We start from the raw sequence: 21,011 nt of genomic DNA, 5'->3' as shown, positions 1-21,011 counted from the left end.
TATATCATTCCAAAGCTCTTCTGTCCTACATGATGAGTACCCATTACTTTTCTGACTTTTAATCTCCAACTGACTTGTCTGTCACTGTCTTCTGACCCCAAGATGCTGTCACCAGTAACAAGCATTATCAGTATGCTTCTGCTTTAGGGACTTCTCATTGGCTGTTCCTTCTACCTAGAATGGTCTTCCTCCAGATATGTGCCTGGCCAACACCCTCACCTCCTTTGGATCATTACTCAAGTGTCATGTTCTCATGAGGCTTTTCTTAATCACTCTGTGTAAATTAAAATTGTCTCCTAGAACACTGATTCCTATTTCCCTACTTTACTTTTTCTATATTACTTAATATTGTCTAATTATATATATGTATACATTATACACATTTTATATAGTATATATTACATATATAACTAGGCTGGTTGTGGTGGCTCATGCCTGTAATCCCAGCATTTTGAGAGGCGGAGGCAGTCAAATTACCTGAGGTTAGGAGTTCGAGACTGGCCTGGCCAATATGGCAAAACTCCATCTCTACTAAAAATACAAAAATTAGCCAAGCATGGTGGCATGCACCTGTAATCCCAGCTACTCAGGAGGCTAAGGCATAAGAATCACTTGAACCTAGGAAGCAGAGGTTGCGGTGAGCTGAATTCGCACCACTGCACTCCAGCCTGGGTAACAGAGCAAGACTCTGCCTGAAAAAAAAAAAAAAAATATATATATATATATATATGTGTGTATATATATATATAAACACCAAATATATGTAAATTTGGAGGGAGTGGATTCATTTTTATTTTGTTTATTGTTCGTCTCTGGTCAAAGACTTTAAACTTTATAAGGGTGGGGCTCTTTTTCCATTTAGGTCAGTGATATGTCCCAAACACCTAAGATAATTCTCTGCGCATAATAGGTACTCAATAAGTTATTTGTTTAATGAATAAACAGTTTATAATTTAGTTGGGAAGTATGATATAATATATAACTAGCTCTATAAAACCCTCAGAGATTTATTCTAACTTTGGCTGGCTCTGCTATTCTAGCACTGTCTTCATAGGCACTTGCTAGTAAAACCTCAACACAGTTTTTTTGGATAGTGAATGAAAATTGAATGTCTACTTGTTTGGAACTAGTTGTTACTCTTCTGTATTTGGAACCTACATAAGGGCTTTGGAATTGTTTGCTTGGTATTGGCTTAGCCTTATAAAGCTCCCATTTTCTTTGAGATTGGTGGTTTCTAAACATGACCGTACATCAGAAATAGTGGAAGTTTTTGAACTTTAATATAATTTTTTTAATACTTACAATGAAAGATCACTGAATGATAATTTGGAGAGTCATACTCAATAACTTTGAGATGGAATGTGGAAATTTGTGTTTTTAACAATATAATTCAGAGGCTTGGAACCCATAGATTGACATTTGGAAACCACTGCTTTCTGATATGAAACAAAATAGGTAATTAGGAAGAACTTTCTAATAACCAGTCAGTATTTCAAGTAATCTTCCTTTAATTAATGATGCTTTCTCTCCAAAGCATGAAGAAAAAAGAGGCTTCTGGAAACGTAGGCTTACATTGTTATTCCTGCATTTGGGCTTCTGCCAGCTCACCACCCTCTCTCAGAGTTTCTGTAATACTCCGTGGAAATGTGTTGACAGTGCCTTTGAACCAAAACCATTCATTTGCTCCCTGCACCCCTACCAAAAAGAGTTTTACTTACCACCATCCTCATTCTTACTAATAGTAATGAGTCAAAATTATTTTTTTGTAAATAGCATCACATATTTTGGACACAACTGTAACACATTTTGAATAGAGTATACTGTTCCCTGTGGGTAGACTTGAATTAGTTAAGAAAAATAATTGAGTCATTCTTTTAACAAATATTGGGTGTTTCATACTAGAAACCTCTAAGAGAAACACTCTGAGGTTGGAAAGATCATGGGTTTTAGTCAGACAGATCTGCATTTAACCCTGATTTGACCTTTTACTGACTATATGATCTTGGACAGATTATTTAAACATCTCTAAATCATAATAGGGATAATAATAATTACCCTTAAGATTGTGAGGATTAAATGAAACAGTAACTGAAAAGAGCCTTAGCTAGATATCCTGGAGGTAGAATTAGATGTTTATGTAAAGTGGCTATTTCCTTCCAGGGACTTCAGTGTAATCACTGAAATAATAATTACTTGCAATAATTTTTGAAGGTAATGGTTGGGGAATATAACATAGTGATATAACTAAAACGCTGGAATTTAAACCCGTCTCTTTGTGGCACTTTTTACTGCACATCTGTAATACTGCCTGTTAGAGTAATAACAGCAAAATGGAAATGAAGGATGAGTATTAAGACATTGCAATGGAAGGAATGTTGGAAACAAAGCAGAGGGGAAAAAACAAAGATAACTCTGTGTTGCTTGAGCCTGGGGAATATAGAAAATGAAAGTACATCACATAAATAGGAAATTCAACAGGGGTTGCAGATAGTAGAAGCTTAATTGCAAGAGGGGAACAGTGAATTAAGTTTATGCCGGACTATTTTTTCAGTTTGGAGTAAACACTTTCAAATACTGTAAAGCTTAAAGAATGAAGTCATTGTGGACTAAGTAGTACTTTTTGGAGTTTAGATCACAGTGGCTGGATAGATAATCAGGAGGATTTTCTAGGCTGTGAAAATAAGATCCAAGACATAAAGCCAAGGATCAGAGGAGTATATACAAGGGACAGTGAGGAAAACAGAGACAAAATAGTAATAAAGAAGAAGCAGGAAAGGGCAGAGAAGAAAGACAAGAAGAACAAGTTTTTAGAAGCATGGGATGATCATAGAACATGAGAAGGTAGTTCACAGCAGGAAAAACCTAAATGGCCAATAATGTTTGAAAGAAAATGTCTTCTCAAAAATAAAGACATACATGTTCTAGCAAAGTTTTACAATTGTTATGACCCCCGATTGCTAAAGTTTTGAGAAAGTACTTAAATGATACAATTATGATAATAAAATTAATAAAACTTTTTGGAATATAGCCCTGAATTAAAACATGAAATATTAAGCTTAACAATTACTTACAAGATTTTATCATATAGAAACATCCATGGAAGTGTGCCAAGATACATTTGTGAAGATCTGTATTATAGCATTGTTCGTAATGGTGAACAATTGGAAGCAATCAAATGGCCATCATTAGGGGTTTAGTTATATAAGTTATGAAATGGGATGATGACAACTTTTATCTGCCCAATTTTGGACGGAATTTAGGATAGAAAAGAATAGGAGAAAGAAAGGTATGTGGATAAGAGGAGGGTCAAACTAAGAAAGCAACATAGTTGTACATGAAAATGGGTGTGGAAAATTGTATTTGCCAGAAATGAAAATTATAATTTCCTCCTTTTATTTTTTTCCCATGGTTCCTAAATACTGATCTTAGTTTTTATGACCTAAGTTAAGCATTTTAAGAAAAAAAAAAATTTTAAATAATGAATGCATGTAAAAACTACACAGTACAAATGTGAATACCAAAAAATTAAACAAAAAAGTCCAAAAGGAGTATTTGTAAATTAAGATTCTTCTCTGTACCACCACTGCTCCTGAGTTCCACTAGAGGTAAACGTTGTTACTTTTGATGTGGACACATAGGAAAAAAATCAAACTTTTTGTATCCAAATATACATATGTACATTAAAAGAAGTTTCTCATAAAAGTGAGATTTTACAAACTTTTTAAAAGTCACTAATATATCTTAGATAACTTTTTAAAAAAAGTAAATACTGGCCAAGCACAGTGGCTCATGCCTGTAATCCCAGCACATTTGGAGGCTGAGGTGGGAGAATCACTTGAGGCCAGGAGTTTGAGATCAACCTGTGTAACATAGTGAGTCCCCATCTCTCCAAAAAAAAGTCAGTATGTATAGTTCCATATCATACATTTGTCGTGTAAGATGACATAAAATTCAGTTGATCATCTGTTAAAATACTGTTACTCAATTGTGTTCTTTTAAGTGGAAATATTAGTCAAAAATATGATTTAAGTTACAATACCTACAACCCTTGACTCATTTTTGTCTCCCATGCCCCGGTACACATTTTATGTGTGTTATAGATTTTGGATGAACACTAAAGCACATATACAACTCTAATTCTTTAACCTTTTTTATTTATATTCAGCTTCCCCGTTGATTCGGTGGTAATTACAGAATCTGATGCACAGAGAACAATGTACCCTGGAAGTTGTGTGAAAAAGAATATTGATGGTACAATAGAGGTATTATATTTTTAATTTTTATCTTTTAACTGTTATATACACTGATTTTTCTACTATCATTTTTATGTCTGGTTTACTATAGTTGCTGAGAAGTAAGCATAATAAATATGAGGATAATACCTTATATAGAAAACTCAGAATACATATGTAAAGAAATTTAGTCTATTTTTATAGCATAGGAAAAACACAGAGGAAGTTTGAGGGGTTATATTTCCTTTAAATATGTTATAGTTTAAGATTTATCTTGTTTTTTGTGACATGTGGGCTATGTACAAATTAGTTTCAGTGCCCTGGTCAACATAGCTTTGTCTTTCCAGCAAGGGAATTTGGACCAGGCCATCTCTAGAAAAGTGCTTAGGGGCCAGGCGCGATGGCTCACACCTGTAATCCCAGCACTTTGGGAGGCCGAGGCATGTGGATCACAAGGTCAAGAGATCAAGACCAGCCTGGCTAACATAGTGAAACCCCATCTCTACCAAAAATACAAAAAATTAGCTGGGCGTGGTAGCACTTGCCTGTAGTCCCAGTGGCTCAGGAGGCTGAGACAGGAGAATCGCTTGAACCCAGGATGCGGAGGTTGCAGTGAGCTGAGATTGCGCCCCTGCACTCCAGCCTGGGTAATAGAATGAGACATCACAAAAAAAAAAAAAAAGAAAAAAGAAAAAAGTGTTTAGGAATCCCCAGAATCCAAGACAGCAGGGCTGGGATAATAGATTAGGCCTACTCCAGTAAGGTCCATATGGTATATAAAAGTTCCACATCTTTTACAGCACATGCCATCTAACTAAACCACCCCCTGCCTCTGCTCAACATTGTATTATTCTCAATTTCTCACACCTGCAACTTTCTCAAACCTGCAACTGCTGAACCCTGGTCTTCACTCAGTAGATTTTTAGCTCTTAAGTCACAGAAAAAATAAAGATCATCGTTCTTCCTGGCTCAGTATACAGAGGAAAGATGTTAGACATTTCCTTGATTCTGCTATACTCATCCCATATCATGATAATTGCTAAATAAATACTTTCATACTGAGAACATGTTTATATTTTTTAAAGTTTATAGTTTTTTCTATTGATAACTGTAACTTTGTATTTGTAGAAAATTAGATAGTATTAATAAGTACCAAGAAGAAAAGAAAATTTGCTTGTAATTTTATGAGCAAACAATGCCACTGTTTAACATTTTACTTAAAAGGAAATATATACACACATATATATATTGTATTAGTTATATTTAAGTATCCTTTTCCCACTCTAGAACTGTATGTTAGCATTTATAAATATGTAAACATATTCCTGTTTGCATATTTGATTGTTAAGTTCACAGTAGTAAGTATAATTATTTAGTAGAATTATTTACTAAAATTGTTTTTAATTGAGAGAATTAAAATAGATTTTTTGCTGAAAGTGTGTAGAACTTTTCTAAAAATACTGATACTTTGGGGAGATTTTGAGGTAGAAGTTTAAAAATAAGTGGTGTATAATTAATGTAAATAAATGTCATATTTTGCTTTTAAATATAGTTTTCTGGTGAATTTGGAGTGAAAGAGGAAACAAATATCGTTAAGTTGCTTGAAAAACAATACCAAGAACAATTAGAAGAAGAAGTAGCTAAGGTAAGCTTATAGCTTATCTGGAAGATTATCTTAGTTTATATTCCCTTTGAGCCTTCAAAAATAGCATGGATTTTATCGATGGTATGTACTTTATTTTTATAAGTTTCATATATAGTTCATCTTTAAGTGGTTGGATAATGATATCAATTATAGTTGCCTTTAAACAAAATATCTTGTGAACTTTTATTTGAGAAGAACATTCTTCTTAATGTAGACTAGTAATTAGAAGCTTTTCAGAATGCCAAAACAAGTCTATATATTTGTTGCCTTGTGAAGGAGTTTGGTCTTCCTTAAAAGTTGGGAAGAAGATAGGAAAAGAAGGAGAAAGTGGTTGGTCCTCTGTGTATATTATCTGTATCTATTTCCAATCAGAAAAGCTTTGTTAGGTAATGACTACAGATACTAAGGGAGGATTATCAGTGAGTATTAATTAGCTCCTGGCTAAGTGAAGGAGTTTATCAATGGGAGTTTTGCTCATCTCTGTATGCTTATCTGCTGTGTCCAGAGTCGTTCTTTAATATTAGCCATATAACCTAGTGTAACGTTATGGTTCTATTTGTTTTGTCTTTGTATTCCTTTTCAAAATGTGTATACCTGGTTGGCTTTTAATATTGGAACTGGCCGGGTGCGGTGGCTCATGCCTGTAATCCCACCACTTTGGGAGGCCAAGGCAGGCAGATCACCTGAGGTTGGGAGTTTGAGACCAGCCTGACCAAAATGGAGAAACCCCAGCTCTACTAAAAATACAAAATTAGCCAGGTGTGGTGGCTCATGTCTGTAATCCCAGCCATTCAGGAGGCTGAGGCAGGAGAATCACTTGAACCTGGAAGGCAGAGGTTGTGGTGAGCTGAGGTCATGGCATTGCACTCCAGCCTGGCCAACAAGAGCGAAATTCCATCTAAAAAAAAAAAAATATATATATATATATATACACACACACACATATATATATACACACACACACACACGAACTATTGAATTATGAGTTTGCTTTTTTTAAAATAATATTTCAACTTTCTTAATATAACAATCCCAGTGGAATATATGGATTTTAAAGGGGTGGGATTGATTGATAGGATATAAAGGAAATATATAAGGAATTAGGAAAAACATAAATTAGATGAGGAATTCAAGACCCAAGGAAATATCTGGGCCATAAGGACTTGTTCACTTATGACTAAAGTGAAAAGTGAAACACTATCATTTTTTTTTTTATAGCTTTCAATGTCTAGTTCTTGGAGGAATGCAAGTTTTCTCTTGCATGTAGCTCTTATACAAATTTATCAAATGGAATGGTGTGTCAGGGTATAGTAATAATGTGAGGTTTGGTATTGGATATACCATATTTTAAATTCTTGTTCTTTTGGTTTACTAGATTTGTGACCTTAGGAAAGTTACTTGTGAATCTCAGCGTTTTATATGTTGAAAGAGGAAATTGGCATAGTAGTAATTTTTATAAGGATTCAATGAGCTAATGCCTACAGAGCAGTTAGCAAATGAGTTGATACATAGTAAAGACTCAAATATTATCTTAGAAGTAGTCTTATTACTGTGATAATGGTGGTAATATGAAGATGTTTTATAAAGCATTACTCACTCAAGCTGATAGCAAAGCACTAAAGTACCGGTCAGTGAAGACTCTTCTAAATGCAGCCAAGCTACTGTGATCCAAGAGACTACATTTGATGGCCCAGCTTGGTCCTAGAATAATACAGATTGTCGACATTAGTCACCAGTACTGATGGGATTATGCTGTACTCTGTACCCCTCAGATATGGTAGAAGAAGATTGAAGACCATTTTTCTTTTTTCTTTTTCTTTTTTTTTCTTTTTTTTTTTGAGACAGGGTCTGGCTCTGTCACCCAGGCTGGAGTGCAGTGGCGCAATCTCTGCTCACTGCAACCTCCAACTTCTGGGCTCAAGCCATCCTCCCACCTAAGCCTCCCAAGTAGCTGGTACTATAGGTGTGCACCACCACCCCAACTAATTTTTTTGTATTTTTTTTGTGGAGATAGGGTTTTGCCATGTTGGCCAGGCTGGTCTTGAACTCCTGATCTCAAGCAGTCTACTCGTCTTGGCCTACCAAAGTGCTGGAATGGCAGGCGTGAGCCACCATGCCTGGCTGAGAATCATTTTTCTAAAAGCACAAGGCTATATAGAAGAAGCCCAGTAAGAGTAGTGATTCCCAGTATATATCACATTAGAGTCCTCCTGTGATTTGAGCACATACTACTGAAATTAGACATTCATTTACATTTCACTGTTAGGCAGTGTTCTGGGTGCTGAGGTATGACAGAATAAAAGAGGATGAAATCTTTGCTTCCATAGACCTTACATTCTAGTTGGTACAGATAGACAACATACAGACGATGGTAAGTACTATAAAGAAAAAAAAAAAAACGGGACTAGGAAAATCCATGGGGAGTGAGATGGTGTTATTTTATATAGGGTTGTCATGGAAGGCCTGACTTTATGAAGTGACATTAGAGGAAAATCCTAAAGGAAGTGAGGGAGTGAATCAGGAAGATACCAGGTTAAGGACCTTTTAAAGAAATATGAAAGGGAAAGTCAAGAGAGACAAGACAAAAAGAAAGGTCAAAAATTACTCTAACAGGTGTCTTTAAGACGTGATCAGGAGACTTGACTAGAGTTTGTGAAGGTTGCTTGCCCAGCTGCTACCTCTGCTGAGTTGGAGGACAATTTAGTTTAATCCTGCAACTCCCACATTCATGGTGAAATATTGTGAAATCTTGGCACAGATTTGTCTTTTCTGCAGATGTACAGGAGGAGAATTTTCCTTTTCCTGGATACGGGAGGAAGAAATACAGGGAAAGAGGGCAAGGGCTCACACTTCAGGGGAATATATTACTCTAGGTTATTTGACCTGAGCAACTTGAAGAATGGAGTTGGTATTTGCTTAGAGTTCTTTAGTAGGATGGAAAAGACTGCAAAGGAGTAGTTTTGAAGAGGAATGAGGAGACTCAGAATTCAGCTTTTGACTCATTAAATGCAAAAATATTTACTAAATGTCTAAATATAAATGTTGAGGAACAGCCAAGGAAATGTTGAGTAAAGTCAGTGTTTGGGATATATAAATCTAGATTTTAGGAAATAAGGTAAGAAATATAAATTTGGGAGTTAGCATATAGTGCAGTGTTTTTTAAACTGTGAGTTGTAACTCATTTTTAAGGCATGAAATCCATTTAGGGGGTTGGGAGTAGGATTTTAATATTAATGGAAAGTTTTAATTATATAGACACATATGTACCTGTGTATGCTTTGGGTCATAATATAACATGTGGTTTTGTTGTTTTATGTGTGTGTATGTTTGCCATGGATTGCAGTGAAAAAAATTGAAAAACTAATATAGGGAATAAGTATAGATAGAGAAGATATCTGGGAACGGACCTGAAGCATGCCAGTGTTCAGAGACCAGATAAATAAGGAAAAACAAAGGAGATGGAGAAGGAGCAGTAAGTTAGATATGGGAAGAACAAAAGAATGGGCATTGCAGAAACCAAGTAAAACTGTTATCAAGCAGAGAATGTATTAAACTGTATCAGATGTTTCTAATAGGTCAAGAAAGATTATTACTGCAAATCATTTGATTTTACAAGATGAAATCATTGGTGACTTTCACGAGAACACATTTGATGGCACGGTGTAGACAAACTGATTAGACTGGGTTTGAGAGAGAATGAAGGAGAAGAATGAGGAGATGAACTGTATTGAGGAGTTTTACTTAAAAGGGGAGCAGAGAAATAGAGTGGTAAAGAGTGATGTAGGGGGTCAAGTGGTGAGTTTTTCTTGTTGCTGTTTTGTTTTTATTTACGATAATAGGTATTACATCTACTTTTGTGCTCATGGAAATGATTGAAGAGAGAGGGAGGGAAATAGCTAATTTAGGATACAGAGGAGCAGTTGCTGGAGTAGTGTTCTTGATTAGATGAGAGGGGATTCCATACCCTGGATGGTTGCCATTAGATAGGAGCATGGCAGTTTATAATAACAGGAAGGAAGGCAAAGAATATTTGGTTTGTTATTCAGGTATCTTTTGAGATGTAGTATTCAGAGCCTGTGAAAGTTCTCTTCTAGTAATTGCTTACATTTTCTCACTAAAACAAGAAGCAAGGTCAACACCTGAGAGAGACAAAGAAAGAGAAGATGTTGGAAGTTTAAGAGGAGGGAAAAGTTCTGTCTAGGGGAAGGAATCAGAAATGGAGTAAACTAGGGAAGTTGAGTTAAATTGCCTGATTCTACCAAGGGCCCATTTTAAAGGTAGTGGTTATGAATTTAAAATGAGACCAATCAGGTTGGTTGGATTTTTTAGACAGTATAGCGAAGGGAAAGGAAAGAGTAACAGGGTAGTTAAGTCTGTTTTTTTTAAGTTTCCAAACCAGAATCCTGGTTTTTTTTTGTTTTTGTTTTTGTTTTTGTTTTTGTTTTGAGACAGAGTCTCATACTGTCACCCAGGCTGTAGTGCAATGGCAGATCTCTGCTCACTGCAACCTCTCCCTCCCAGGTTTTTGTGATTCTCTTTCCTCAGCCTCTCAAGTAGCTGGGATTATAGGCACACATCACCACACCTGGCTAAGTTTTGTATTTTCAGTAGAGATGGGGTTTCACTATGTTGGCCAGACTGGTCTTGAACTCCTGACCTCGAGATCCACCTGCCTCAGCCTCCCAAAGTGCTTGGATTACAGGTGTGAGCCACTGCACCCGGCCCCAAACTAGAATTCTTTTATCTGTCATTTCTTTCTAATCTGAATGCATATACAAAAGAAAGTGATCTTTATGATACCAATTTTTCAAAATTTCAACAGCTTCCTTTGTGTTTTTTGTTGTTCTTTGTTTGTAATCATCTCTGCTGAGGTATAATTTACATAATATGAAATTCACCAATTATAACTGCAAAATTTGGTGAGTTTTAGCAAGTGTTAAAAGTTGGGAAACTGGCCGGGCGCAGTGGCTCAAGCCTGTAATCCCAGCACTTTGGGAGGCCAAGACAGGCGGATCACGAGGTCAGGAGATCGAGACCATCCTGGCTAACCCGGTGAAACCCCATCTCTACTAAAAAAATACAAAAAACTAGCCGGGCAAGGTGGCGGGCGCCTGTAGTCTCAGCTACTTGGGAGGCTGAGGCAGGAGAATGGCATAAACCCGGGAGGCGGAGCTTGCAGTGAGCTGAGATCAGGCCACTGCATTCCAGCCTGGGCGACAGAGCGAGACTCTGTCTCAAAAAATAAAAAAGTTAAAAAAAAAAAAAAAAAAAAAAAAAAAAAGTTGGGAAACTAATACCACAATCAAGGTATAAAACATTTCAATCATCCCTAGAAGTTTTCTCATGCCCTCTGGGAGACAACCCCCTCCCTTTATACGTTGCTAGATTCTGTTTGCTAATATTGTGGCAAAGATACTTATGTCTGTGTTCATGAGAAATAATATTTCAAGTTTGGTTTTCTTGTAATGTCTTGGTTTTCATATCAGAATAATGCTGGCCTCCATACAATGTTGAAATATATTGCCTCTTTTATTTTCTGGAGTAATTTACATAGAATTGGTATTATTTCATCCTTAAATATATTTTAGATATGCTGGTGAATGCTACTGGGCCTGGAGTTTTCTTTGTTGAAATATGTGTTTAAGCTATGAATCCAGTTTATCTAATAGATTTAGTTTTATGTTAGTTATCTATCTATTTTTGAATGAGTGTTGGTAGTTTGTATAACTCAAAGAATTGGTCCATTTCCTTTAAGCTGTTGAATTTATATAGGTAAAGTTGTATTGTAGTATTCTTTTTTTTTTCTTTTTTTTTGAGATGGAGTTTCGCTCTTGTCGCCCAGGCTGGGGTGCAGTAGCACAATTTCGGCTCACTACAACCTCTGCCTCTGGATTCAAGTGATTCTCCTGCCTCAGCCTCTCAAGTAGCTGGGATTACAGGCATGCACCACCACACCCAGCTAATTTTTGTGGGTTTTTTTTTTTCTTCAGTAGAGACAAGGTTTCACCATGTTGGCTCTAACTCCTGACCTCAGGTGATCCACCTACCTCGGCCTCCCAAAGTACTGGGATCATGGGTGTTAGCCACCATGCCCTGCCTGTAGTATTCTTTTATTATTTAATGTCTGTGGAATCTGTAGTGTTATCCCTATTTCTCACCTTTTTGTCAGATTGGTTAGAGGTTTATTGATTGTATTAGTATATTACGGATTCAGCTTTTTGTTTCCTTGTTTTTATTGGTTTTGTTTTTATTTTCAAATGCTACCCATATCTTTTTGATACCCTTTTTCTGCTTGCTTTGGATTTAATTTGCTCTTCTTCTGCTTTTCTAAAGGGAATTTCTTCTTTTCTAATGTGTGCATTTAATGCTATACTCGAAAGCATAGCGTTATACCTTTAAACATTATAGCTTGTCAGTATAGCAATGTTTCCTTATAAGCAATGTTTAAAGCTGCACTCTGCAAATTTTCATTCAATCCAAATATATTATTTCCCCTGTGACTTCCTCTTTGATTCATGGGTTATTTAGAAATGCACTGATTTTCACATTTTTGTGATTTTCAGATAGCTTCCCATGGTTGATTGATTAATTTTTAAGTTTCTTTGTGGTCTGGCAAAATGCCTCATTTAATTTCAATTCTTTTAAATTTGATGCCTAAAATGTGGACTTTTCTGGGTGAATGCTCCATGTGTACTTGAGAAGAGTATGTGTTCTGCTGTTATTTAAATTTCAGATTTCCCTCTGGTGCCATTTTTCTTTAGCCTGAAAACCTTCCCTTAGCATTTATTTTAGAACAGGTGTGCTGACAATGAGTTCAACATACAACGAATTTTATGTTGCCTAATTTTGAATTGTACATTAAATGTTTTGTATTTTATGTTTTATGTGCTCTGGATGTCATTATAATTCTTTGAAGAATGTGAATTTTTTTTTTTTTAAATAGGCAGTCCACCTAGTTAGGTTCAGACTAAAACTCCTGTTTCATCTTTCCCATACAAATCACCTAAGTGTTGACTTCCCTCTGCAGTCTCCTCGCCACTGTTTACTCTTCAGAATTCTTTAGTTGTTTTGTATTTTGCTCAGAGTTTTTAGGTAATCAGTGGGAGAAGCAGGCCGTAGTGGGCTTATTTTATGTTGCCCGGAAGCACAGTCTTTGTGTTTTCTTATTCCATAATTCAGATGCAATTATTGCCTTGTAGCATCAGTATTTCAATTTACCCACATATTTTTTTTTTTTTTTTTTTTTGGAGACAGAGTCTCGCTCTGTCGCCCAGGCTGGAGTGCAGTGGCCAGATCTCAGCTCACTGCAAGCTCGGCCTCCCGGGTTTACGCCATTCTCCTGCCTCAGCCTCCCAAGTAGCTGGGACTACAGGCGCCCGCCACCTTGCCTGGCTAGTTTTTTGTGTTTTTTTAGTAGAGACGGGGTTTCACCGGGTGAGCCAGGATGGTCTCGATCTCCTGACCTCGTGATCCGCCTGTCTTGGCCTCCCAAAGTGCTGGGATTACAGGCTTGAACCACCGCGCCCGGCCACCCACATATTTTTTTAAGAAGGTTGTTTATGCTCTAATCCTTTTTGCATCTTAAGCCATCATTTTAGAATCTTATTTCTTTTTGAAGAAAATTTTTTAGAGGTTGTTTTTTTTTTTTTTACTGATTATCTGTTAGGAGTAAGCTATGTTTTTTGGTTGTCTTTATTTTATTTCTTTATTTTGTTTTTATCCATAAAAGTTTGTTTTGTTGACTATTTGAACCTGGTTAACAGTTATTTTTATGCCAGAACTTTGAAGGTAATATTCCAGTGTTTTCTGATTTCTTGTTTCTGCCGACAAGGTCCTTGTTACTTTGTTGTTCCCTTGTGGTTAATACATCTTTTTTTCTTTGGAAACATTTAAGATCTTTTTGATTTTGGTGTTCTCTTTTTTCCTTTTTCTTTTTTTTAAGAGATGGGTTCTGTCAGCAAGGCTGGAGTGCAGTGGTGTGATCATAGCTCACTATAGCCTTGCACTCCTGAGCTCACGCAATCCTCTCACCTTAGTCCCTGGAGTAGCTCACCACACCCAGCTACAGATGTTTTTGTAGAGATAAGATACTTGTTTTTATTATAATTCATTGATCATCTTGAATCTTGGCAGTGGTGTCTTCTGTAAATATTCTCAGCCATTATCTCGTGAAATAGTTCATTTCCATTGTTCTCTATTATATCTACCTGGAACTCTAATTAGATGTTGATTGACCATTCTCTATCTTTCATATCTCTGTTCTCTTTCATATTTTTAATCTTTTTTTTCCATGTTACATTTTCAATATATTCAGTATGAAGAGACAGAGGCAAATCAGGTTCAAGACAGGAAATTAAAACAAAACGCAGTCATAAGGTTTTGATCACTAGTTACAGAAGGCTAAAGATATGTTTTGTTAAGTTGTATGATCTAGTTAATTATTTTTAATTATCTTTGTCTTTTGACATTTTGCTGTAATGGGTATGTGTTCCAGATGACATTGTTGTTACCAAACCCTAGTTCTTTCTGAGATAGCATAGGCACCACCCAGAGGTCCCATTTGGTAGGTGAGATATAGTAGCAGGATTATCTGGGAAGAAGCAGGATGATATGTAGTGTTTAAGGTGCTTGAGCTCTGTATAGACACATTTTGATTCAAATTTCTGCCCTAACATTTATTAAATATGTGATGTCATTCCTAATGTTGCAGAACTTGCATTTTCTCTACATTGGCTACTGGTATTATAATTATTCCTCTTAAGGTAATTGTGCATTATACTTCTAGACAGACTCATTTAGATGTGGAATAGTATAATGTTACCTTTTGGAAAGTTAGCTTAGGCAAGACTATAGGATTTTGAACCCCAGCTTTAATGATTTATTTGCTTTGTGTTTTTGAGTCAAATTACTCCAAAGGAGGCTAGCACAGGAACCAGGTGGGAATCAGGACCCCATATAGGTGAATAAGATTCAAGACAGGAAATTAAAACAAAAGTTCAGTTATATTTCCTGGACCAGCAAGGAAAACAAAGAAGGCTGCAGGTCTGTAAGTACAAATATTTCTAATCCCAGGCATACTTTATTCTGGGTTTATTACAACCAGCCTTCCTTCATTACAAATTATCTGTGGAAAAAGGACATAAAGTTATTGATACAATTGGTTCTCAAAGGTGTAGGGACTTGTCAGAGCCAAAACTGCTAGTCAGAATTCCTAAGTACCTGTCATGGGGTGGGATGGGAGGCTAGAATAAGCAGGGATTCAGGATCATAGTGGTAGTGAAAAGTCAAGTTGGATTATAATGAAATGTCTACTCATATTTACTAGTCATACAAACTAAGTGTTCCGCTTCTGGGAATTTGTTTTGAGGAAATAAGAAAATATATGCACAATTATATAATTACAAATATTTCATCACATTGGTGTTTAAAATAGTAAAGGAGTGGAATCACTCTAAATGTCCAACATAGAGAATTGATTTAATAAACTTATACTACATGTATGTAATACGAAACTTTGAACCCATCAGAAATTATATAGAAATGTATTTCTGTTTCTTAACTTGAAGATATATTTACTATAGTTAAGCTATAAAAACTGGTTACAGTATTAGAATATGATCACATCTTTATAGGAAAATGATATCTGTATCTATTCATATCTATCTCTGTAAAGAAGAATAAGAAGATTTGGGAAAGTATTTACTAAAATGTTTACAGTGATTTTTCTTGGAAGAGAGAAATATAAGGGCTTTTATTTTCTAATTTTTACTGAAAATTTATGGCTGTTACAGTAAGAAAACATTTTACTTTTTATTTAAAATGGCAGGCAGTAAAATAAATACTTTGACATTAGATTTATTGTAAAATAGAGAATCTATCTCGGTATTACTTTATTATAGGATTTCTTTTTGTTTAGAACCGTGAGACCATGCTTTTTTCTGTTCATACAATTTTGAGTAGTAACTTGCTTTTTAAATTCCTGCTGATATTTCTAAATCCTTTATTGTTTGCTTTTATTTCTTTAGGTTATTGTGTCAATGAGTATAGCATTTGCTCAACAAACTGAACTGTCTAGAATATCTGGGGGAAAAGAAAATACTACATCATCAAAGCAAGCACATGCTGTGTGTCAGCAAGAAAAACAACATTATTTTAATGAAATGAAATTATCACAGGATCAAACTGGTTTTCAGACTTTTGAGACAGTGGATGTGAAATTTAAAGAAGAATTTAAACCACTTAGTAAAGAGTTAGGAGAACATGGAAAGGAAATTTTATTATCAAATAATGATCCCGATGATATACGAGAATCAAAGGACTGTGTGCTGACTATTTCAGAAGAAATGTTCTCCAAAGATAAGACATTTATAGTCAGACAGTCTGTAAGTATGCCTCCTTGAACATAAAAAACTTATTTAAAAATTGTGAATTCCTTCACTATGAAAATATTAGCAATAATGCTACATAATATTTGGAGGAGGAAAATATCAAACTCAGTCTTATGACTCACATTGTTGTTTTGTTTTGTTTTGTTTTTGAGGCGGAGTCTCACTCTGTCGCCAGGGTGGAGTGCAGTAGCACCATCTCGGCTCACTGCAACCTCCGCCTCCCAGGTTCAAGGGATTCTTCTGCCTCAGCCTCCTGAGTAATTGGGACTACAGGCGCGTGCCACCACATCCAGCTAATTTTTGTATTTTTAGTAGAGACAGGATTTTACCATGTTGGCCAGGATGGTCTCAATCTCTTGACCTTGTGATCCACCCTCCTCGGCCTCCCAAAGTGCTGGGATTACAGGCATGAGCCACCGTGCCCGGCCGATTCACACTGTTAATGTGTTTTATTAATTGTAAGATATATGGATAAGTGACTTAATATTAGTATCAAATAAAACAAGTCTGGTTCATAATATTCTTGTTTATCTTAAAGACGTTGTACCTGGTAAAATCCCATTGTAAGTTGTATGCACATTAATTCTGTTTCAACCAATTCGAGATTAATTATACTACAATTTGGTAATATCTGTGAATAAAAGATTTGCTTAATTAAATATAACAGCATTACAAGGAAATAGCTACCTATTTAGGATGACTAAAAGATTTTACTATCTATATCCTAATTATTGATTTCTTTACTTATTTATTAATAGAAGATCTGTTCTGTATCTATACCTCAACTGTTTAACAGAAAGTAATAAATCCTACTTCTTTTAACATTATCTGAATTAAATTTTTTAATTAATATTCAGGATAGGTTATGTTTTGTTCAGACTAATATTCAAGTAAAATTGCCAACTCCAGGCCAAGTGTGGTGGCTCATGCCTGTAATCCGAGCACTTTGGGAGGCTGAGGCAGGTGGATCACTTGAGGTCAGGAGTTCGAGACCAGCCTAGCCAACATGGTAAAACCCCATTTCTACTAAAAATGCAAAAAATTAGCTGGGCATGGCAGTGCATGTCTGTAATCCCAGCTATTTGGGAGGCTGAGGCAGAGGAATCACTTGAACTGGGGAGGTGTAGATTGTAGTAGCCAAGATGGTGCCACTGCACTGCAGCCTGGGTGACACCAAGACTCCGTCTCAAAAATAAATAAAATAAAATTACCATCTCTTTGTGGAATGTGAAACTTGTTAGGTGTTCTTGAAGACCTCTTTAATTTACCATCAACTATTCAAAGCAAAATGATTTAAGTAACATCTCTCCAGGAAATGATGTACTCATAGAATGTATTAAGGAATTGACTTCTTATGAGCGTGAGACTCTGGAATGTAAAGCTTTTATTTTCAAATAAAATGTATTGAAAATTATTTTTTATCAGTAGTTCTCTGTAGTACTATGATAACCACTGTGTAAATTAAATGGATAGTTTCTCATGTTTCATACATTTAATTTTAAAATATAAATATTCCATTGATATTATTTACCCGTCATAAAATGTCAAGAGGAATAATGGCATTATAGCTTCATTAAGGGTAGAAGGAATCTTAAGTATCTTAGTTCTTTTTGTTTTCTATTAGAATTAGATTAAGTCTAAACTAATTGATAAATAATTGTTTTGCTTTTGGAAAATAATATATATAATGATAATAAAGTAGCTTTATGTTGTTTTGAATTGTAATGAAGAAAAACACTATTTTTAAAAGTATGTTTTTGTTTAATAATAAAATCACATGCTTTATGGCATAAGTAATAGAATTGCTTTCATATTTGTTTAAAATATTAATGCTGACAGATTTTTACAAAATGTGTTATGGCTGAATTTTTTTTTTTTTCTTTACTCTTGAAGATTCATGATGAGATTTCGGTGTCGAGCATGGATGCTTCTAGACAACTAATGTTGAATGAAGAACAATTGGAAGATATGAGGCAGGAACTTGTACGACAATACCAAGAACATCAACAGGCAACAGAATTGTTAAGGCAGGCACATATGCGACAAATGGAGAGACAGCGAGAAGACCAGGAACAGCTACAAGAAGAGATTAAGAGACTTAATAAACAATTAGCCCAGGTAAGGGTCTTGTAGTCCCTATTCTCTCCCCAATTTTTTTTTTCCAAACACCAACTTGAACCAGATCCCCAGTAAAAACAACAGTATTTTTTATGTAGCCATATTTTTTTTTTGCCAAAATCTGAATAAACTACATATATTTAGCATCAGGAACACACTCTATACTAACACAGCAGCTTTAGATCTTGTTAGGGACACCTCTCTCAACCTTGGAGTGGGCATTGTCTTTCTGTCATTTTATTTAACTCCTTTTTCAAGCACTGGAAAAGTGGCTACACGGTTGTTGGGCTTTTTTTTTTTTAAATCCATTAACCATATATAGCAAACGCAGTTTGACATTTTGGAAATAACATTGTGCTGAGGTGCTCCATTATGCAGTTACTATCGTTCAGTTTTACTATATTCATTTATAGTTTTGTGAGTCCACCAATTAGCATCTCGAAGTTTTACCTTTATCTGTCTTTAATCCATCTTTTTAATCATGAATGGAAATCGGAAGTAGTATGCTTCTGGAACTCTTTCCAGGGAAACATCTCTTCTTGATTTGAGAAATGCAAATTTATTTAACATTCTTATCCCTTTCTTGACTAAATTTAAATACTTCTTGGTATTTGGGAGCTGGATTCTTGTCAACTGCTATATAAAATATACTCACAAAATCATTGCAGAAAAGCAAGAAATATTTATGTAGAAGTTCTTATGAAAACAGATTTATTGAATTTAATTTTGAAAACTGAAGCTAAAAAGGAGATAAGAAATAACTAGAGATAACTATTAACATGTATTCTTTCAAATATAAAATAATAGGAAGATTGGGAGCTGAGCATAAGACATAATTTGGAAAATTAACTTTGCTTTTCTTCATTGCATTTTGTGAATTCAGACTTCTTAATTTTCAATGCAAAATTGACAAAAACTAAGTGAACTGCACAAATTCCTGAATATTTAGGCTTAATTGGCTTTTAAAAAATATTTTAAATTTTGCATTGATCTTTGTATATACTTTTAACCCCTTATGATGCAATACGAATCATAAGTTGAACCAGGACCTGTTGGTCCCGGGGGTTAAAAGAAATCTGCTTAATATTTCTACCCTTTTTCTCTGTCGCAAACAATATTCTCTCATGACCTTTTTTCTTATTTAGAGATCCTCCATAGATAATGAAAACCTGGTTTCAGAGAGAGAGAGGGTGCTTTTAGAGGAGCTGGAAGCACTAAAGCAGCTGTCTTTAGCTGGAAGAGAGAAGCTGTGTTGTGAGCTGCGCAACAGCAGTACGCAAACACAGGTAGTATGGACTTTGGCCCACCTAGGAGCAATGGATCAACAATTCAGTAGGATTTGTTTATCTTTGTTGTTGGTATGAGATGTACTCTTTTATAGGTACTGAGCTTAACATATTTGTGACTGCATACGTGTAAGGTAGGTGGAGTCAAAATGCTTTATATTTCATTTAGGGTAATTTGAATGTGACATTGCTGTTAACAAGAGAACCTAACAAACTTTATTGTTGCACTATAGCATGCATAATTTGAACCCATTAAACTTTTTTATTTATGTACGAGAATGTTTTATCCTCTTTTGATGACACTAGTCTCAAATATAGTTAAATATTATACCAAACAGTATCAATTTTGTGCACAGAGATTTCTATTTTATCTCATACCCATATAGAAGAATGACATGCTATTTCCAAGATGACAGGTTTTCTTTCTGTCTTCTCCTCTCTTCCTTTACTCAAATTTAAACAGAATGGAAATGAAAACCAAGGAGAAGCTGAAGAACAGACATTTAAAGAAAAGGAATTGGACAGAAAACCTGAACATGTGCCTCCTGAGATTTTGTCTAATGAAAGGTATACAAAATGTGTACTTTTCCAGTGCAAAGTAGATTAAAATGGTTGTTTCAATGTAATAGACTTTGTCCTTATTTTTATCTTGTACATTGATACTTTGTCTTAAAAATCATCATACTATCTGTGTATGAAACATGTCCATATATGTGTAGTATGTAAAGGATTTTCAGTTTTTTCTCATTAAATAGATACAATTTTTAAAAAATCATTTCTATATAAATTTTGATTGGATATTAATCACATACTTAACTGTTAATATTAAGGTATTTGGATATTGAAACTTTCTTGATTAATTTTATACTTATATGCCATTTTGTTTCCTAAAAACACAGTTCTACTTGTGAACTGTATTCTTTCACTGTATGGACATGTATTCAGTGTAAGCCATCCCCTGCCTTGTTTATTCTGAGAAAAAAATTACCGTTAGTGTAAATATTCTAAACTTCTTTCATGCATTTGCTATGTAACAGATGACAACTTTTAATCCATATCCCAGTCCTGTAGAGGGATAAATTAATCACCTGATGTTAGCAAAACTTTTCCTTACTTTGATTTTGTAGAGGTTAATATAAAAATGTAAAATATTAGGTAAGAATAGTTATCCTACATTAGTATTAAAGACTTTAAGCACAATATTTTAAACTTTGTTCAAATGAAAATAATTTCTTTAATTTTAAATTAAAACTAATATTTACTAACTTAATTTCCTCCTTTTCCAATTTCTGTGACTGTCAACCCTCTTGTGTCCTCCTAACCTCCTTCCTCAGCTTGCATG

The 21,011-nt window shown here is 35.1% G+C and overlaps 1 protein-coding gene across 5 annotated transcripts in view; it reads left to right on the top strand.

The window, feature by feature from the left end:
- The window catches only part of AKAP9 (A-kinase anchoring protein 9), a 171,501-nt gene that overhangs the window by 81,953 nt on the left and 68,537 nt on the right, over positions 1 to 21,011 (top strand). For 4 of the 5 annotated variants that reach the window (XR_012090367.1, XM_073009134.1, XM_073009136.1 and 1 more), the window contains exons 15-20: positions 4,166 to 4,262; positions 5,785 to 5,877; positions 15,903 to 16,259; positions 18,159 to 18,383; positions 19,529 to 19,669; positions 20,133 to 20,236. Coding sequence is in view for 4 of the 5 variants with exons in the window: in XM_073009134.1 (XP_072865235.1) it covers positions 4,166 to 4,262; positions 5,785 to 5,877; positions 15,903 to 16,259; positions 18,159 to 18,383; positions 19,529 to 19,669; positions 20,133 to 20,236 (1,017 nt within the window). In the remaining variant the exon portion in view is untranslated. The remainder of the gene's footprint in view (positions 1 to 4,165; positions 4,263 to 5,784; positions 5,878 to 15,902; positions 16,260 to 18,158; positions 18,384 to 19,528; positions 19,670 to 20,132; positions 20,237 to 21,011) is intronic. The other variant, XM_073009135.1, reaches the window with a different exon arrangement.

The sequence above is a fragment of the Chlorocebus sabaeus genome, chromosome 21, assembly GCF_047675955.1.
Source record: "Chlorocebus sabaeus isolate Y175 chromosome 21, mChlSab1.0.hap1, whole genome shotgun sequence".
In the NCBI taxonomy this organism is placed as follows: domain Eukaryota; kingdom Metazoa; phylum Chordata; class Mammalia; order Primates; family Cercopithecidae; genus Chlorocebus; species Chlorocebus sabaeus.
The sequence above is the reverse complement of the archived record's forward strand: the minus strand, read 5'-3'. Positions and strand labels throughout refer to the sequence as shown.